The 20,379-nt window shown below is 41.4% G+C and overlaps 1 protein-coding gene across 2 annotated transcripts in view; it reads right to left on the reverse strand.

The window, feature by feature from the left end:
- Nucleotides 1-19,358, reverse strand: part of YTHDF2 (YTH N6-methyladenosine RNA binding protein F2) — a 31,176-nt gene extending 11,818 nt beyond the window's left edge. The window contains exons 1-4 of one of the 2 annotated variants that reach the window (XM_014853660.3): nt 18,984-19,333; nt 18,483-18,507; nt 17,829-17,908; nt 14,793-14,994 (exon numbers count right to left, since the gene is read on the reverse strand). In XM_014853660.3, coding sequence (XP_014709146.1) covers nt 14,793-14,994; nt 17,829-17,908; nt 18,483-18,507; nt 18,984-19,010 — 334 coding nt within the window. In that variant the 5' untranslated portion in view covers nt 19,011-19,333. Of the gene's footprint in view, nt 1-13,407; nt 14,995-17,828; nt 17,909-18,482; nt 18,508-18,983 lie in introns of both variants that reach the window. The other variant, XM_014853659.3, reaches the window with a different exon arrangement.
- Between the last annotated feature and the right edge of the window lie 1,021 nt (nt 19,359-20,379).

Below are 20,379 nucleotides of genomic sequence, written 5' to 3' on the forward strand. Positions count from 1 at the left end.
TCACCTGGACTTTCCCTCAGATTCTTAACTGACCTCCCTTTCACTCTTGTGCCTTCGAGTCTATTCCAAGGATTGAACCCCAAAACGGAAACCCAGTAGCACTATTAAGTACCATGCCAAAAGTTACTGAAGAATTTGATGACTGATTCAAAGTAAATAAAGGTGTGTATATTTATGCATATATAAAAATACACATATATATGCCTTACGGATCATAATAATCATTCAGAAAAGACTTGTATGCAAACACTTCATTTATATATTTAATCCTCCTAAGAAACTGATAAGGTATTCTCCCTATTTTTAAAAAAATGCTAAGACTCAGAGAAGTTTACTTGTTCAAATCAGTGATAGTGGAGATAAGACACCAGGTCTTCTGGGGCTGGCCCAGTGGCCGAATGGTTAGGTTCGCGTGCTCCGCTGCAGTGGCCCAGTGTTTTGCCGGTTCAGTTCAAATCCTGGGCGTGGACATGGCACCACTCATCAAGCCATGCTGAGGCAGCATCCCACACGCCACAACTAGAAGGACCCACAACTAAGAATATACAACTATGTACCGGGGGACTTTGGGGAGAAAAAGGAAAATCTTAAAAAAAAAAAAAAAAAGACACCAGGTCTTCTAGAGCCCCGAGAGCCTTTCCGCTACTATACATGATATGTTAATAAGATCACAGAATCTAGGATTCATGCTCTATTGATAATATCAACCTAATATATACATACACCTACATATTTTTTAAACACCCATCATATGTAATATCCTTAATAGATTCCCTTCTCACATGCCAAAGAACTGACTACCTTTAAAAATCAGCCTTTAACATCTCAGTTTGAGCAACCTAAAGACAGCTAGCAGCCACTAAATCTTTTTTTTTTTTAAGATTGGCACCTGAGCTAACGACTGTTGCCAATCTTTTTTTTTTTCCCTGCTTTTTTCCTCCCCAAATCCCAATACATAGTTGTATATTTTAGTTGTGGATCCTTCTAGTTGTGGCATGTGGGACGCCGCCTCGACATGGCCTAATGAGCAGTGCCATGTCCGCGCCCAGGATCCGAAACCTGGGCCACTGAAGCAGAGCACAAAAACTCAACCACTTGGCCACGGGGCTGGCCCCAAAATTGAATTTACTGATGAATTTTTTTTTTTTTTTTGAGGAAGATCAGCCCTGAGCTAACATCTGCTGCCAATCCTCTTCTTTTTGCTGAGGAAGACTGGCCCTGAGCCAACATCTGTGCCCATCTTCCTCTATTTTATATGTGGGACACCTGCCACAGCATGGCTTGATAAACAGTGCCATGTCTGCACCCGGGATCCGAACTGGCGGACCCGAGGCCACCAAAGCAGAACGTGCAAGCTTAACTGCCGCACCACCAGGCCAGCCCCATCCACTAAATCTTATAGCTTAAAATTATCTAACCACTCTCTCAAATATTAATATGTTCATAAAAAGGAAGATACAATAAAAAGAAGACTAAATAGGGTTTGCCCAGTGGCGCAGTGGTTAAGTTCATGTGCTCTGCTTTGCCAGCCCAGCCCAGGGTTCACTGGCTCAGATCCTGGGCGTGGACCGATGCACCGCTCGTTAACCCATGCTGTGGTGGCATCCCACACAGAACAGCTAGAAGGACTTACAACTAGGATACACAACTACGTACTGGGGCTTGGGGAGGAAAAAAAGAAAAACACTAAATAATGTAAAACTTCAAACATTAATGCCTCTTAGAAGTAGCCATAATGCCTCTAAAAGAGTAGCTGATAACATGAAGTTACACGTGTAGGATATTAAGCCAAAGACAAGGCCACCTTTTAATGGACAAAAGTGCAGACAATTCACTGGAAGCTCATAACATTGACAGCTGATGGAAAGTAGGCAAACTATTCAAAGAACTCTTTTAGCCTTTATATAAGACACAGTACTGAAATGCACAGCCAGGCTTATCAGACACATGGTGAATTCTAACACTGTTTCTAAAGATTCAGTCCTGAGTCTAGTAGGTAACAGAAACTTGGCATGGGGGGGGAGGCTGGACTACAGTACAAAGGAAGAAATTTTAGAAAGAAAACTTAGAGGTAAAATAAGCATGAAAAATTGGAGGTGGGGGGCACACAAAACACTAATGACACACATAATCTAAGAGTTCTCAAACTTTAAATACAAGAGATCATCTACAAAGCTGATAAAATGCAGATTGAAAAGCCTCACCTCCAAAGATGCTCCTTTAGTAGGTGAGGGAGCACAAGAATCTGTAGTGTAAGTACTCTCAGATGGTAACTCGCACAAACTGAGGAACTTCTCGTCAAGCATTTCTAATCCTGTAAAAAATACCTAGGGAGCCTACTAAACAAAATTTCTAGTTTAGTAAGTCTGGGAGTAGAGCCTAGTTATCAGTAATTTTGTAAATACTTTCCAGATGACTCAAAGTTTGTTTTAAATCATTGTTACCATTTTTTTGGAGTTTATGCTCTGAAGCTCTCACTCAGGTCCACCCTACTCCCCCCTCCCATCCCTCTGCAGGTTCACGGACTCCAAGCAAAGCAACATTTGTCATAAATGACTTGGAATTACTCAAGAACTTGTCTGGGTTCTAGTTCTAGCTCTGCCACTAAAGTGGGTAATCTTGCAGTTTGTGTACAAAATAAGAGTGGGGTAGACTAAAACTTTCTCAATTTTATAATCTTTCAGAGTACATTATCCATTCTCCTTTACTTCTGCTGCCCGGCACTGGCAGCAACTTTCACAAGGTTAGGTAGAGCAGATCCAATTCACTCCATATTGATGCTTGTGATGAGGGAAGATTCAACCTGAGTGCTTAAATAAAGGTTTAAATTTCAATTAATTATGTTCTCATATACCCACAGAGACAACTGGCTACAGGCATCAGCAGATAACAGAACATTGTTGGTAGCTATTTTAAATGATAAATGTGAAGATGCAGCAAGGATAAGAACAAAAAAAGCTTTGGGGAAAAACAAATTCCAGCTCTTCCACACTTCTATAACCTAGCTAGTGATCTTGAGAAAGTTACTCCTTTTTGAATCTCCGTTCCCTAAGTGTAAAATAAAGATACTGCAAGGGATCAAAGATATGAAAAGTGCCTAGATGTCAAAAAAAACGGCTAAATACGGGCCAGCCAGGTGGTACAGCAGTTCATGCGCCCTGCTTCAGCAGCCTAGGGTTCGCCGGTTTGGATCCTTGGCACGGACCTATGCACTGCTTATCAAGCTATGCTGTGGCAGGCTTATAAAACAGAGGAAAATGAGGGGGAAGGCCCTGTTGTGGAATGGTTGGCAGAATGGTTGGGTTGACATGCTCCGCTGCAGCGGCCTGCAGTTTCACCAGTTCAGGTCCTGGGTGCAGATGTGGCACCACTCGTTAGGCCATGTTGGGGTGGCATCCCACACACCACAACTAGAGGGACCCGCAACTAAAATATACAACTATGTACTGGGGGGAATTTGGGGAGGAAAAAAAGCAGAAAAATAAACAGAGGAAAATGAACACAAACGTTAGCTCAGGGCCAATCTTCTGCAGCAAAAAAAAAAAGGGGGGGCGGCTAAATATGGGTAAATGCCTGAAATATTAAGGGGAAAAAGCAGGATAAAATAAATACTATATAGAATGATTGTAACTGTATAAACTACCTGTGTAGGTAAAAGATGACAAGGAAAAATGCCAAAATGATTAAGTTTTGTTAGAGGAGAGGAATTATGGATGATTTTTCTTTCATTTCCTACACTTTCTGTAATTTGGCTATATTTTACAGGGAAACAAATGCAAGGGCAAAATCTGCAAATATTAATATAAAATTTGCACATTGTAAATTTCTTACATGCACTTTAAAAATTCTACATGCTATCCACACCCTGATTACCAAAAAAAGTTCACATGAAGTCAAAAGGTTATAAAAGTCTACCCTTTTCTAAATGGCTTCATGTATTATTACACTAGTGTAATACATAGCCAACTTTTTAACTTTGACATACATAGCAGAGTACCAAATATCTCCTAAGACCCATCAGATATTAGAATAGCAGTAAGTGCAAATGAGTTGGAAAGAAAAGCAACTGCCCGCCTCTTCCCTTTCCCCTCCATATCCAACAGCTCAAACTTGGGGATTTAGCCATTTTCTTCCTTCATCTCTCCACTACCTTTTCCTATCTATCCTTCCAGACCCAACTCAAATCCAGTCTTCCAAAAAATGTCTTGACTCTAGTCATAACTGGTCTTGCTATTCTGTACTTGGTCTCATAGTATAACAGCCCATAATAACTAAATGAAAGCTGGTCTTACTTCACTAAATCTCTTTAAGGCTTGGAAGATTTTGTGGGTGGGAAGGGGCTAGAACAATAAAGAAACAAATACAGAGTCTGTTGAATGATGTGCGGAGACCAAAACCTTCAAACCCCTAACAACAAAGCACTCATGTTACTTTTATTCCACAGATAGCTGTTGGCATTTGCAATCCTCATCTGCTACCTCTCCGCAGTCTCTGAATAAACTGATTATACCCCACTGCCTGAAATTCTATTCAAAATATAGCCCTTTCCTTGTTCTTTCTAAAGCTCAGACTATGCCCTCTCAAACTCTCACTTGCTCCCTCTTTAACCCATGCTTTAAATTTTACTTCTGGGAGTTCTTTGTTAGGCCCTCTTCTCTCACTGTGTGTTGGCTCTAGAAACTCACTACAAAAGTAGGAATACCAGCTCTGCTTTCTTAGCTTGTGTGACTACTCTGCAAAGTTATTTACCCTTTTCTGTGCTTCAATGTCTTCATCCATAACATTGAGAGTTGCACATACTTCACAACGAGAATTAAAGGAAAACTTATGTACAAATATGTAAAGTATTCAGGACGGCTGTGTGATAGACACTGTACAGAATATTGAATAATATCAGCCATTTTTTATTACCAATACTCTTGAATAATCTTAAATTCTCCCATAACATTACCTATTTTGAGGGCTGAAAACTCCCAAATTTCTATCAACAGATCTCTCTCCTGAGCTCCAGATCTGTCACCTTACTACCTACTTTCACCTTACTGCCCCACAGGCACCCCAAACGGTATTTCCAAAAGCCAACATATTTCCACCCCTAACCATAACCTGCTGCTCTTCCCATATTCTCTAAAATTTTTCTAAAATAACTAATCAACAAATATGTGTACCACATTCTTCAAACCCAACTTCCCCATCCCCATTGTCTTGGTTCAGGTTCTCAATGTCTTTTTCTCCCACTATTGTAAAAGCCTCTCATTTTGTCTTTGAGCCATCTACACCTATCTCTCTTTATCAGATGAGTTTAGGTAAGTTGCTAACTTGAGTTTCCATTTACCTATCTGTAAATATAGAATATTGCCTCCCAGGATTGGTGTGAGGGTTAAAGAAAGACTATAAAAGCACCTAACAAAGTCAGTGCTCAGTAAATGTTTCATCCTTCTATCTTCCAAACTGTCACTCCACACTAACCACCCTCTCTTACAATCCAACTAAAATAAAAGTATAGGATAAAAATCCAAAGCCCTTCATATACTGGACCCAACCAACCTCTCCAGCTTTATCACTTACCATTCTTTTCCACATTAAAACTTCTCATTATTCTAAAAACACAAGTATTCACAAGACCATGTTTCTGAACATGCTGTCTCCTTTTCCCAGAACGCCCTTCTCCACACTGTTCTACCTGACAGACTCCATATACCACAACAGAAGTCCATGGGCTTTAGGGTGAGAGACTCTGTGGCTCTTTGGGTGTAGTTCCAACACACTTTCATTTGTCACTTACTTATTAAGACAAAAGTGAAACAACAAATACATATGTCAGAACTTCACTGGTTCATCAATGATTTTGAGCAACTTCTCTGCTAAAATGGATAATAAATTTTCAAATTCTAGAAGACTATTTCCTCAAATTTTTGTGTTATTCAAAATATGTCAGAGCTACAGACATGACACACTGAGTTTAACCTGCATTCATATTTTCTCCGTCACTTTAAGTCTAGAAAATAAACAAAAATCAAGTCCTGATTTGTATATAACATTTACCAATTCCTATTGTGTAAATAATATGGCTGAGCTCAAGCTACCAATGTGATGTTACTGAATGTGGGGTTGAGAAGAGATGTGCAATAGCACAGTTACTATATATTGATACAATAGATGTAAATAACCTCGAGTGATGATTTTGAATATTTATTAGTTTAATGGTAATAACAATGGTAGCCTAAGTTTATGTAGTTTAATTGTAATTTATAATGTTACAGACTGTAGTTTATAACATAAATTAACGTAAATAGAAAAGCATTTAAAACTTTTTACTACAATGTATTTGTTTATGTAATTTGTTAATAATGACTGTTAACAACCAGCTTGCTAAAATTCTTGAAAGCTCAACAGTTGGCTCCCACTTAGCCAGCTCCAGCACATCACCACACCTACAATGAAATACCAACTTCACCGCTTACTGTAAGACCTTGTATAAATAAGCTCTTTGAGCCTGCTTCCTCATCTGAGATATGAGAATAATATATTAGATGATAGCTAAACATTTTTGTGCACTATGTGCCAAGCACTGTGCCATCATCTGAGTGCTTCTTACTTATTCTATTTGGCACGGCTCAAATGTTATTTACTCCATGAAGCCTTTCTTAATTTTTCCAAATTTATCACTCTTCTCCATAAAGCCAAAACATTTCTTCATTCTCCTATTACAATTCTTACCCCATATTTTATCCATTTTGTTGTCCTCCTAACAAGAGTGCCTGGTCCTAGAGCAAAGATGGTGCTGTGTTGACCTGTTCTATCCCAGCAATTAACACAACATTTGTTGAAAGATGGATACAAAGGGTATGGTTCAAAGAGATTCAAATTCAGTGTCATCTACTCTCTTCTAGTCCTCCTTTAAGGAGGCTCAGAAAGACATTTTATCTATCCACAAAGCAAAGCAGGTAATGAGTAACACAAACTGAATTCCCTCGACATTTTGGCAGAGAGACAAGTACATTTGTCTGCAAGACAGAAGCAGACATAGCCTTAAAATTTTACGAAAAGTTCAGGTTTGCCATGCTAATTAAAACAGGATGCCCATTCACTAGTTCTGAAGAAGCAATTTAAAACAGCAATGGAGTGGGGAAATGCTAAATGGAAAGGAAAAACACCCCATGGTTATTTATTTCCTAAGGATTTAATAATAAGAAAACAATATATTTAACTCAAGTGATGTTTTCTTCCTGATATCTCTCTCTATATATTTATTTTTTTTAGTTTTTGGTGAGGAAGATCGGCCCCGAGTTAACATCTGTTGCCAATCTTCCTCCTTTTGCTTGAGGAAGATTGGCACAGATGGCAGCTCAGCAACAAACTTCCTCCATTTTCTAAGTAGGATGCCTGCACAATGTGGTTTGATGAGCAATATGCAGGTCCATGCCCAAGATCCGAACCCACAAACCCTGGGCCACTGAGGTGGAGCACGCTAACTTAACCCTATGCCACCGGGCCGCCCCCTTCCTTTCTGACTTTTCTATCACTAAACTTGGATATTTTAAATTTTTTCTATTGTAGAAAATAGAGCCAAGGTGATTACCTCAAATATTTCTCAACAAGGGACTAAATGTTCAAATTAAAGGGTTAAAGAAGAGCGCCAGCCCTAGTGGCCTAGTGGTCCAAGTTCAGCATACTCTGCTTCGGGCGGCCCAAGTTCAGTTCCTGGGTGCAGAACATCAGTCATCTGTCGGTAGTCATGCTGTGGTGGCAGCTCACATAGAAGAACTAGAAGGATACAACTAGAACACAACTGTGTAGTGGTGCGTTGGGGAGACAAAATAAAAAAGAGAGGAAGATTGGCAACAGATGTTAGCTCAGGGCGAATCCTTCCCACTGAAAAAAAGGGGGGGCTTAGGAGGAAAAAGATGGTTGTAGGAAAAAAAAAAAAACTTCCTTATAAAGAGAAACATTACTCGTGCCAACACTGTAGGAAAACTACATTGAAAAAAAAAGGAAACATTTCTCTTAAATAATCACTTCTATGTTCCTTTGACAAGTAAATCTCTAAACATCCTTGGTAACAATTTTCTCATTAATACACAGTAAATACATTAAAAAATAACTACCCATATATCTAACCTATACTAATATTCACTGGGAATCCACCAATCCTTTCTGTCACCCACGTCCTTCTAGCCTCAAGTCCTTTCTTATTTTTTATAAGTATTTAGGTCAGAAATTATAGAATAGAAACAATAACCTTCCTAAAAAAGACCTGTTTAGTAACATCAATTCCTCTCCATGAACCTCAAATATTCTGTTGGGCCAGCTAACTCTTCTCTTATCCTTGGTTTCTCTGGTCTACACTACCCCATATAAGAATCTTCTCTAGAACTTTTTTTTTTTTTTGAGGAAGATTAGCCCTGAGCTAACATCTGCTGCCAATCCTCCTCTTTTTGCTGAGGAAGACTGGCCCTGAGCTAACATCCATGCCCATCTTCCTCCACTTTTTATATGTGGGACGCCTGCCACAGCACGGCTCGCCAAGCAGTGCCATGTCCGCCCCCGGGATCTGATCCAGTGAACCCCAGGCTGCCGAAGCACAACGTGTGAACCTAACTGCTGCACCACCAGGCTGGCCCTCTAGAACATATTTTAATAAAAGTTCTTTCAGTCTCTTCTTGAAATTCTCCTGTGACTAAGAACTCCATTTTTAGAAAGTTCTCCTTTTCATTTACAAAAATCTTCCTCCTTATAACATCTACCCATTGGTTCTAGCAGTGTATTTTGGTAAGGAGAATAAACCTATCAGAATTTTAGAAGCATCTGATAACAGCTATCATATTCCCCTTCTAAATTCATCTCTTCTATGCTAAATACTCTGCTAAACACTAAGGCATATTATGATGAGAAATAAGACGGCTCCTCCATCCTGATTCAAATTACACCTTACTCCTCATTCTTTTAAAATCTAGTCCTTTTTTCTTAAAGCCAACTTTGTACCTGTCTCAGTAGATTCCTTCCACATCAAACTACATAAACTTTCCATTCAACTCCCTTTTCCTAATGTAATCTCCAAAGTTCCCTTTTGGGAAACCCATTCCACAAATACCAATTACACTTGTTCTTGAATTGTACAGAAATTCCTGTTCCAAGTTATCATCTATACAGTGTCACAGATTTGGGCTGTTCTGAACCTATCTTCACTCTTTCCAAAACACCTCTGGCTATCTTCTATACATCTTTCAAGGCTCAGCTCAGAGATCACTTCTTCCAGGATTCTTCTACAACCAATCCACCCATGCCCCAGGCTGGGTTAGGCAATCTTCAAGCTTCCAAATTGGTACCCTGTGCATACCTTGAGAAAACACTTTCTGTTTTGTACTGTTACCTGTCACTAATGTAAGGCTCCCTGACAATACACTCCTGGTTTCTCTGTAGTGTCTAGCACTCAGTAAAGTTGTTTGAAGAAAAGATGAATAGCTTCATCTCAATTCTTAACATAAAGCATAAATTTTAAGCATACCCAAACACACTCCAAGTCACTACTTTTAGATCTTCTGCCTGAAAACAGGAATAATTCCAGAGGTTATTTAAGAAATCCTGCTATTCTCACTTAATAGCAATGAAATTTTTAAAAATATATGCCTTAAGCTATTGTCACTATAATCATATCTTATCTAGATCTCACTCTCTCTCCCTACTCTCCCATTAGCTTTCCAATTATTCAGAAAAATCATTTACCCAAGTGCCTGACTGAGTCTAACATTGGGCCAACCTTTAAGAGAATTATACAGTCCTTAGTTCCCTCTACTACGTTCTTCTTATTTTTACCTATAGTTAAAAGGCTAGAAATGAAAGACAAAAATTAAACCAATATTAGTAGATTTATAAAAAGCCTATCATTAATGGAGGCAATAACTCTCCCTTTATGCCAGACTATTCCAAAGTTGAGACAAAGGGAAAACTCACTTTTCTGAAGAGCTGACAGTAATTCTCTCAAAAAATTTTTCAGTAAGAAAAAGGCCTATATGGCAATATTTAGCACAGCCAAGACCTTCTAAAAGCACACATCCCTTGACCCAGCAATAACACTAAAGGACAGATGTGAATCAATATTTATATCAAAGAATTTCACTGTACTGTTACTTTACCTAGAAAAATTAAAAAGTAGCTGATATATTCAACAACGGACTGGTAAATTATAATAAATCTATGATAGAATACTATGAAGCCATCAAAAGTGATGTCACAGAAGAACATTTAACCTTTAGGGAAAGGTTCTAAACAAAAGCAGAAAGCAGGTTGCAAAATAGTATCTGAAGTATACAATAGAGTAACCAAATATGGAAGATGTCACTAAATTTTGCTGGAAGTTTCAAGCCAGGCAGATCCAATGCTTGAAGGTTCTATGATATTGAATTAGATCAGGTGACAGAAGAAATCAGTAATACTAGGCAAAAACGGCTTTAGTTCCGGTTCAGGGTCTTCTGCCAAATACATGCCCATACACAGAACTTTAGAATAGCTGTGACGTTTTCAGGACGACGTTTAAGTTATTTCCGTACTTATCGTGTTACTATGCTCATTTGGCATTAAGATTTTTTGCAATATTATAAATACAAAAGAACACAAACACCCCACCTAAGGGAGTCTACTGCCTCAAAGAGCTATCAGTCCGTTCTCATGAAACTTGTTTTGTCTTGAAAGCCTAATAAAGACTGGAAGAACAGTTTACAGTCAGTTACGTAAGGATGTTAAGGATAATAGTGGGCAAACATAGGAGTTAAGGCAATACTGACTGAAACGGTAACTGGGTCTAGAAGCAATCGTAGGGACCTTCCTGAAACCTCAGCAAGCTCTTCTTACAGAAGGTAAACTAAAAAGTAATCTGACACAAGTAAAAATCGAAGTTTTTTTTATTTCTGTTTTTGGTGGTCTGTTTACCAGCCTCAGAACAATGAGGATATTCATTCATCAAAAGTCTTTATGGAATGGTGTTAAGAAAGATCCATTAGTTAGCTTAACAAAGACGCTAAACCTTGATTATTATCACAGTCTACGAAAACACCACAAGGCTGGTCAATTCCAACATATGAATCTTACACCTACTTATTAAGTTCAATTACCATTCAATGAACCACTCAAGCGAATTTAATACAAATACATACCTGATTAAAAGTTTACATAAATTAACAGTCCTCAAATGTGCTACTTGTTTTTCTTTTTTTTTTTTAAGGAAGATTACCCCTGAGCTAACATCTGCTGTCAATCCTCCTCTTTTTGCTGAGGAAGACTGGCCCTGAGCTAACATCTGTACCCGTCTTCCTCCACTACTATATGGGGGACATCTGTTACAGCATGGCTTGATAAGCGGTGCTAGGCCCACACCCAGGATCCGAATCAGCAAACTCCGGGCCACCAAAGCAGAGTGTGCAAACTTAATTGCTATGCCACCAGGCTGGCCCCTGCTACTTCATTTTTAAACCCAAGTTTCCTCACTAGTTCTAATACACCCAAGTTTATCTTAGTATCTATGCTGTGCATTCTTAAAAATATTCCTCTCTGCCTTTCTGCTTTTAATCACAAGATGCAGGACAAAACTTTGCAGATGAAAGCAAGCAGATTCTTAACATGGGATAGATATTATGCACGGTTCAAGTGGTTAAACCAAGCACTAGAATGCCCCTCACACCCGTTAATAATCTGTCATGCCACTACATGATGCCTAAAGGATCATGGCCTCCTTCCCTGTTCCCCTAGAAAGAGGAGCCTGTGAAGACATCTTTAGAGCCTTTCAGATGTCTGGTAAAAACAATCAGTAAACTAGCTTTTTCTGCAAGATTATGGCAGATTTCAGGTTAAACTGTTAAACTTTGGGGAAAGGAAGAAGAGAATTTAAAAGACAAAAAAGGACAAAGTTTTTTCTGACAGCCAACTTTTCAGTAATCTGGCTCCATATCCCCAATACTTTTGGCATCACTGACAAGCATATCTTCATTTCTCAATCATCTACACACACTAGAAGACAAGATGGAAACCATCCTACTTTAGTTAAACGACTATGCACCTGATTTTCTGTTCTGGAGGTGCAGACTCTACCAAAGAGCCCTCCTACTGCTCAAAGGAACACACGTTTATAGAGGCATAACAAGTGCTTCGGATCCTAAAGCAAAGATGTAAGATCCCTAGGAACTCATGACAAATTTAAGGAAAACATATTTATATAAGCTTGTTAGCTTTTGGTTTTTACTTTAGATTTGAAGCTAACTGCTCAGGATTCTCTCAACCACTAATATACAGATTTTTTTTTTTTTTAAGATTTTATTTTTCCTTTTCCTTCCCAAAGACCCCTGGTACATAGTTGTATATTTTTAGTTGTGGGTCCTTCTAGTTGTGGCATGTGGGATGCCGCCTCAGCATGGCTTGATGAGCAGTGCCATGTCTGCGCCCAGGATCCAAACCCGCAAAACCCTGGGCTGCCGAAGCAGAGTGCGCAAATTTCACCACTCAGCCATGGGGCCGGCCCCTATATGTAGATCTTTTAAAAAAATTTTCTCCTTGCCCATAATCTTTTCACCTACTTCCTACATTTAAATACAGCTAAGTCCTAGATAACATATGGTCTGCCCCAATATTTTACCATTCTCTAAATGGTAAAAGTTTACATTCACTCAATACTCAAGGACCCAGCATTACTAACTTTCAAAATAAGTTCAACTCTCTAGTTTGGACCTATTTTCCATCACTCCGCCCAAGATTACCACTTGTACAGAGGAAACAAAAGAGAGTGAGTCTTCAGGAATACAACAAAATGTTAAGAGCAAGAGGCCAGCTTTTTCTGATTATCTTGTTTTCCAAGTTTTATATAATAAACATTAATGGGAAAAAGGTTTTGAAAAAAGTAATTAAGCAGAACACTAGGAAGGATAGGAGCAAGGAAGAAAGTTCTGAAAAACATCCCCATAACACTGCCCGTCGTCAGAAAGCAGGCTCAAAAAGCTATGTCAGGACTTGGTGACACAACTCCTCTTGAAAATAACCACAGTACTCTAGGTCAAACGTTAATTCCAACAACACTTTCATCTTTTTCTATGCTATTTTACAGTCTCAATCTTTTCCTACTTTAATTTTCATTATTCTGTCACTTCGATTATTCCCTCTGCATTTCTTTCAGGCTCATTCTTCACCAACATTGTTTCTGCTTTCCTTTAAGCCCACATTTCTGTCCTCCATTAATGTTCCCACATTCCTTCACACTAAGGTTCAAACAGTTAAGACCAACTATACTTCCATAAAGGGTTCAACTGTTAAGTGATAGGTGTGTTGTTTACAGAGCTCTTATTAATGGTTCAGTATAATACCTCTCCTGTTCTCTCTAGTTCCTTCTCCTTCCCTAAGTCTTAAGAATGGTAAGCTGGTTACCTTTTTAACACTTTCTTCCTCCTCTTGGCGTTTCTCATAGTGTGAGAAGTCATCAAAAATGGAAGTGGTGTGCTTGTAGCTGGCTATGATTTTCAACACCTGCTTAGCCTTTTCCAGAGGCACTTCCTGAGTGTCCCTGGAGTTGGTCACTGGTTTATTCTCGTTGTTCTCTAGGCGAATATGTCGCAGTTGGCTATTGGGAACGTCCTTCACAAAAATCCATCTGACATCAAAACGACCCTTCCATTTGTCCTGGGACCACACACCTGCACATGTGTTGTAGTCCACAGCAGATTTCATTTCTGCAACGCCACAGAAGTGTCCACTGCCGTTGACACTGAAAAGTAAGTAAACGGGGCCTTTCCCGTTCATGGAGCGATAAGCAGCATCCAGTCTCTTGTTACCATGCTCTGTGCTGCACCAGATATTATACTTAATGGAACGGTGGATATCGTCCTCAGAGTAGCTCTTAATGATGAAAACCCGGCCATGTTTCAGATTCCAGTCAAAATCCTTGGGGTTATAGTTATTAATGGATCGCAGCTTCTCCAACACTGGGTGAGGTTCTGAAGGAGTAGATCCAGATCCGGCCTGAGACTGTCCTACTCCATTACCATCCACCCCATTATGACCGAACCCACTGCCACGGTTCCGAGGTGCTACCCAGCGGGTTGGCTGAGCTGCCTGTTGCTGAACTGAGAGCTGGGCAGGCTGTGGTGGAGGTGGGGGCAATGGCTGTGTCTGTTGCCCTACTGATGCCTGAGCCACTGGTGGGCTATTGTTAGCCTGCTGACCTACAGGCTGGGGAGACCCCTGGGTTGACTGCTGACCTATATTCTGAACCAAAGCCTGTGAGGGGGCTTTTGCCACAGGACCCTTGTTATCCCAAGTTCCAATATCCATGTTATGTTTTATTGGGGGTGGTGGAAGACTTGACCCTGCAATGCCATTCTTGGTCTTCAACTTAGGTTGCTGTTTTGCAGGCTTGCTAGCAATATCAGCCCAAGATGCTGGTTTTGGAGGAGCAATGGTAGCTGGAGGCAAACTATTGGAAGCCACGATGTTACTAGTAATGGACCCACTACCAACAGCAGAGCCTACAACTTTTGGAACATTGCTTGCAACTTCTGTGCTACCCAACTTCAGTGCTGCCATCCCTTGGTCTATGGTATTCATGCCAGGAGCCTTATTGAGGGTCTCACTAGCAAAAGCTGACTGTCCATCAATCATGGCTCCACCTAAGGAGCTAGGTGCATAAGCATAATTGCTACTATATCCAGAGCTCTGAGTAGACTGTCCCTGAGAACTGTTATTTCCCCAAGCTGAGAAGTCAATCCCACTGGGAAAGAAATTAAAACCATGCTGACCAAGAAATGGAGTGCTACCTAGGGCTCCTGGCTGTCCAAACATTGCATCTGGTAGGAAGTGAGGCTCTCCGTTGCTCAGCTGTCCATAAGAAGTTAGATAGGGCATGGCTGTGTCACCCCCAGTAGACCAAGCAGCTTCGCCCAAAGAATAGGGGAAGCCGATGGAGGGACTGTAGTAGCTGGGTAAGTAGGAATCTGACATGGCAGTATACGCGTTATTCTGTGGAGGAAAAAAAAAAAAACGGTAAATCAAAACTAAACACAAAAATAAATGAAACAATAACCAGGACATTTCCTCTCCCAATTATTTACACAACTCAAAGGTTTAAGCCACTAATATAAACAAGGAGAGTGACCATTTCAAACGGTCTCTTCCCATGAACTTGCTGGTATTTTTATATCATAAGACATTTTGGCTTAATAACTGAAACGTTTAAACATTTAAAGTTAAAATGACATACAAATGAATATGGGCCTTAACTTTAGCACAATTTGGAAAAGGGAAAAGCCATTATCTCACCAACAGAGTAAGTCTTGCTCTATAGAAGTGCTGAGATGAGGCTTTTAATAAAACCAGCATCTCTGGATTGAAGGAATGGGAATTTTGGCATAATGGAGGAGTGTTCAAAAGAGCTTCCTACCAAAACCATACTATACTAAGGAAGACAACAAAATGAAAAGAAAAGAACTGGAAGTTTCAAATTCTATCCCAAAAAACTGTGCAACCATTCCTCAACCATAAACCAAAATGCAAGGTTCACTGTATCTAGTTTAGCGTTAGCCTCTTGCCAAACCATCTGGGAACATCAGTAGATGACATTATTTAATTATAACCTGGAAAGGAAATGCACCATGGCTTCCAGAGGATTTAAAATGTTACTCACTGTTCTGCTTCACCTATGAAATTAATGACTGTAAGCTGAAATGTACTTAAAAATAGGAGTATAATTCTAAAGACACCATACAATCCGTATCTTTAAAAAAGGAATCATCCTAAAGAATAACAACCAGAAATATAAACTTACACCAACTAGTCTTTACATTAGAAGACATTACACTGCAAAACCCCCAATCATTCTTGATCTTTAGTTTGTGCTGAAAAGTATTTTAACTTTTTTAAAGCTTTATAGCTCAAAGAACAGTCCCTAAACAAGAAGTGAGAGGTACATAAAACTGGCCCCTATAGATGTAGATACAGCTCAACTCAAAAAAGAGAGTACTTTATCGTAACTTCAAAACAGCTCTGGTATAAAAGAATCCACTGACTAATCAATAGGGAATTCTGCTCTTAAGAGACTTGGATGACCATAACTATGTCAGGTCTTAAATCTGTACTGTCAAAGCCAACAGTACTTCTCCCTAGCCACTAAAACACATCTCTTGAAGACTGAGTGTTTCAACTGATGTGGTTTGATAAAACGGTGCTTTTCTCTGCTAATTTAAAATTTTCCTTAAACAAAGAAAAGTCTTTTCACACACTCTGAAGTTTAAGAGAAGTTATTTCTTGAAGATAATGCTAAAACTTTAACAGACCCAAACTCATTATGTAGAGAAAAGCAGTCTATAATCAATGGATTAAATCTAAAGGATTATTCCAACACAAGGCAATGAAAAATTGGTTAAAAAGTAGATGAAATACTCTTGACAATAAACTACAATGGACAAAGATTCTCAAGTTATTCATCTATTCAACCAAGATCTGTATTTTCCCCTCAAATTTTCAAAAGACATGTAAGCTTTAGCTTGAGAAATAAAAAACAAACACTTAATATCACAGGTTATGCCACTATATTCCTGAATGCCTACACCTTAACTGGCAGGTTCCCACATGCCCCTGAGCTCACAAATCTGAATTAATTACACAATGTTTCACAAGAACTACCTAGAATTCTGTTTCCAAATGCTCCCACTCTCCCTGTTATAACGATTATGTAAGCAAACTACTTCAATAGCAGGAAGCTATTAATAGTTCATTCCTTTACTTCCTTTCCTACTTTTCCTGATTAACTGGTTGTCTTCTGTGAAAACTTTTCTCCTATCACTTGCTTAAGCGGTTTCTGTACTTTCAGTGCAAAAAATTTTACATAGAGAATGTGAAAACTTTATGTAAGAATTAGGTCCAAAAATGGGCATGCACTATCATGTGAACTTATTCAAGACTATTATACATGTCAGACAGCATCTGTTCAGAATTTACACAAATGTTCCATAAGCTTCTTCACCTTTTAGAATATTTTGGATAAGTTATTGTCAATTTTCCTTTTGGTTTATTAGTCTGGAGAGTTCTATTTATTAGCTAAAACTTTGTGACCACGTCTTTGGGATCCAAGATGTTAATATGAAAGAACTGCCAAATCAAACAAGTTTCCACATGCACAGGTCACATCAACATATGAACTTATATGCAACTAATCTACACGTTGGACGACTGATTGCACTGCAAAAATCTCAATCTTAGTTTGTGCTAAAGTATTCTGTGCTTAGTATTTCATCTTCCTTTAACTCCATTTCGTAAGTCCTATAGTTCTCTTAAGTGAGAAGCCAGAGGTTTACAAAGTTGGTCTCTATAGATACAGCTCAACTCTACAACGAGCACCTAACTCCAAAATAGTTCTGATAATCTAAGAACCCGCTAACTAGTTCTGCAGCACCGAATAAAGTTCAGGTGATTTTATATCAGTTTTCCCAACACACACGAATCCAATTTTCCTAAAAGAAAAAGGGTTAGGGGATAAAAATTCAGAACACCTAACACTGGGAAGTATTTGTAAGTTTTGCACTCTTCTATTCTTGGTAAGGAGGAAGAATTACTCAAACAAGTGTTACTGTTACTACGCTGTAAAATGTTATCAATATTAGTCTCAGGATACAATGTCTGCTGACAACAGACGTGGGGATCTTAAAAGTCTATTAACATTTGTAACAACTGTTTTTACAACACATTGACTGGAATTAAGAAAGTCACCCCCGGAAATGAGATTTACTGACAGGGCGGAGAAGGTATAACGGTATACTAGACCCTTTGATCAGGCATGTAAATGGTTAACTACTCACTGGCCTTGCCTGCGGACTCAAGTAAGGTTCAAAATCATCATCGTTTAATCCATCCTTTTGATGTACAGATCCATTTTGTACTAAAGGAAAAAAACTCAAATTAGGAGTGTCTCCATCGCACAACCTCCCCCCCAAATTAATCAAACATATTCTAACCAGAGAAAAAAACCTTACTAAACAGAGCAAATCAGTTTGAATTTCAGAACGATAAAGACGAGAGCGAATGCTGAGCAACATCCGTCACTGAAAATGTCTCCCTCCACCCAGAGCAAGTTGATCTAAAAAGGTCATTTTATTGGCTCCTCTCGATTTCAATTCCCTCCCGCTTCCCCTCCCCCATCACATGTGAGTACTTCCAGAGTGCGATCCACGAGGATGAAAAACAAAGGCCTTCTAAGACCTACAGGAAACTAAGGACCTGGGACATTTCAAAACCGCATCCACCCCCACCCTTAATGAATTACTCCTTGTTCACTAAAAAGCTGTTGGCCAGCTGCAAGAACACACCAAAAGGGTCAAATACTTAAGTGGCAGGCACCTGCGAACTAAGCGGCTTCCGAAAGGTCCTCTCCCCGGGGCGCTTCCCGGAGACCCCGCCCCCACCACTCGGGGGCCCCCCTCCCGGCCCGGGGCCACCGGCGGAGCTGGGCTCACCTTTGTTTCCTTGACCTTTTGGTCTCTGCGGGCGAAGGAAACGTCGCCGAGCAGCAAGTCGTCCGAGGAAGAAATCGAAAAGGGAAGACAAATTAAAGCCGGGCCCGAAAGGAGATAAAGGAGCAGGCCTGAGGGGAGGCGTCAGGGATGGGGGCAAGGGGGAGGCTGGAAGCGGGAGGCGGGGGAACGCGCCAGGCCGGCGGGCCCGCGGAGGACGCGCCAGAAGCGCCGCGAGGAAACCGGCGCTTCAAGGAAGGGGAAGGAAACAAGGAAGAAAACGCGGCCCGCTGAGAGGAGGGAGCGCGGCGCGGCCGGGGGCCCGGAGACGCGGGCAGAGGCGGCTGAGCGCGAGGCGCTGGGTGCGGCCAGCCTGCGAGGCCCGAAACCCGGCCCGCCAGAGGCGCCGCCTGGGCTCGGCCCGACCGGGGGCGGCGGGCCCGGGCCTAGTCAGGCTCCCTCTCGCCTCACACAATGGCCGAGGCATGCGGGCCGGGCCTGTACCTGCTCCAAGAGGCTGCTGGCCGACATGGCTCTCGGATCCTCACGGGTGGCGACGGCGGCGGACTCTCCTCAGGGCTGCGGCGGCGGCGGCGGATGAGCCCCGGCGGCGGGAGCAGGCGGCGCGGCGGCGGCTTTTGTCCCTGACACTCGGGGGCCTCGGCGGACGCAGCGGAGACACAGCGCGCGGCTCGGGCTCCGGCTCCGATTCGGCGACGCTCTAGCCCGACAGCTCAACGCCCGTCTCTATGCCTTTACGCGCGCGCCCGCCCCTCGCAGCCGAAATAAGGGCGCCGAGCGGCGGAGGCGGGCGGCGCGCGCGGCGCGACGCTGACTCTCACATTCACTCACCCACGCGGAAGGGGCCCGGCGCGAAGCACCCCGGGAATGAAGAGGCGGGGCCGCAGCGCCCTCTGCTGGGCTGGAGGAGCGGAAGCGGCGTGCGCTGCCTCCCCGCCCCCACAGCCTCGGGATTGGGGCCTAGGAGGGTGGGGGCGTTCGGGGTCGCGCCGCGAGGTTTTGACTAACACCAAGAGAGGGTAGCTTTAGCCTGAGGAAACACACAAAAGCCGGTTTTTCAGTGAGGAAGCAATTCCCGAAGTCTGAGAGACCTTAAAATAAACCTTCCCAGCTACAGATGGCACCCCACCCCCATCTGGGGGGGAACCCAAAGAGGGGTCACAGAGCCCCTAGGGAAACGTAATGGGGACCCTGCCCCGAGAAAGACATGGTTGGGGGGCCCAGGGGCCTGATTATCTTCTTCTGTTAGCAGACTGCAAAAAGAGTGCCCAGAGAACAAAAACATCCACAAAAAATCTTGTCCCTTGAAAAGGAGATTCACCCTTTGGCATTGCACGGAGGAGAATCTACAATTCTTTCTTAGCCAAGTCACTGGCCTCCGTGATAATCTGTTAAACTGTGGGCTTTTTTTCCAAGAAAAACACACTTCATACATCTACACAAAATTTTACATGTACTTTCAGTCCTGAGAACCTATAAATCTATGGACATCAAGAGGGAATGTCCTTATTTGGGAAGGAGGAAATTTAACGCTATTTGAATACCTGCTGTGAGTTAGGCTTCCTTGTTAGGTGCTTTCAAACAGAGGCTTTCCGCATCTTCAAAGTAGCTAACAGTTTCTCCATTTAAAACTGGGGAAACAGGTTAAGTAATGTGCCCAAGGTCACAAAGCTTTTAAATAGCCGGTGTATCTGACACGAAGAGGAACACAACAGTGTCCCTCCACCCCCGAGAGACATCCTGTTTTCAGGACCCAGAATCCAGAGATCCAAAGGATGGGCAAAAGCATTGTTAATCAGAGGCAAACCCAAGTGAGGCAGGGATATTTGATATGAGGACAGCGCATCTCCTGGTAGCTTTTGTTATTGCAAATAGTAGT

Source organism: Equus asinus, chromosome 5 (genome assembly GCF_041296235.1).
Source record: "Equus asinus isolate D_3611 breed Donkey chromosome 5, EquAss-T2T_v2, whole genome shotgun sequence".
NCBI classification, from domain to species: domain Eukaryota; kingdom Metazoa; phylum Chordata; class Mammalia; order Perissodactyla; family Equidae; genus Equus; species Equus asinus.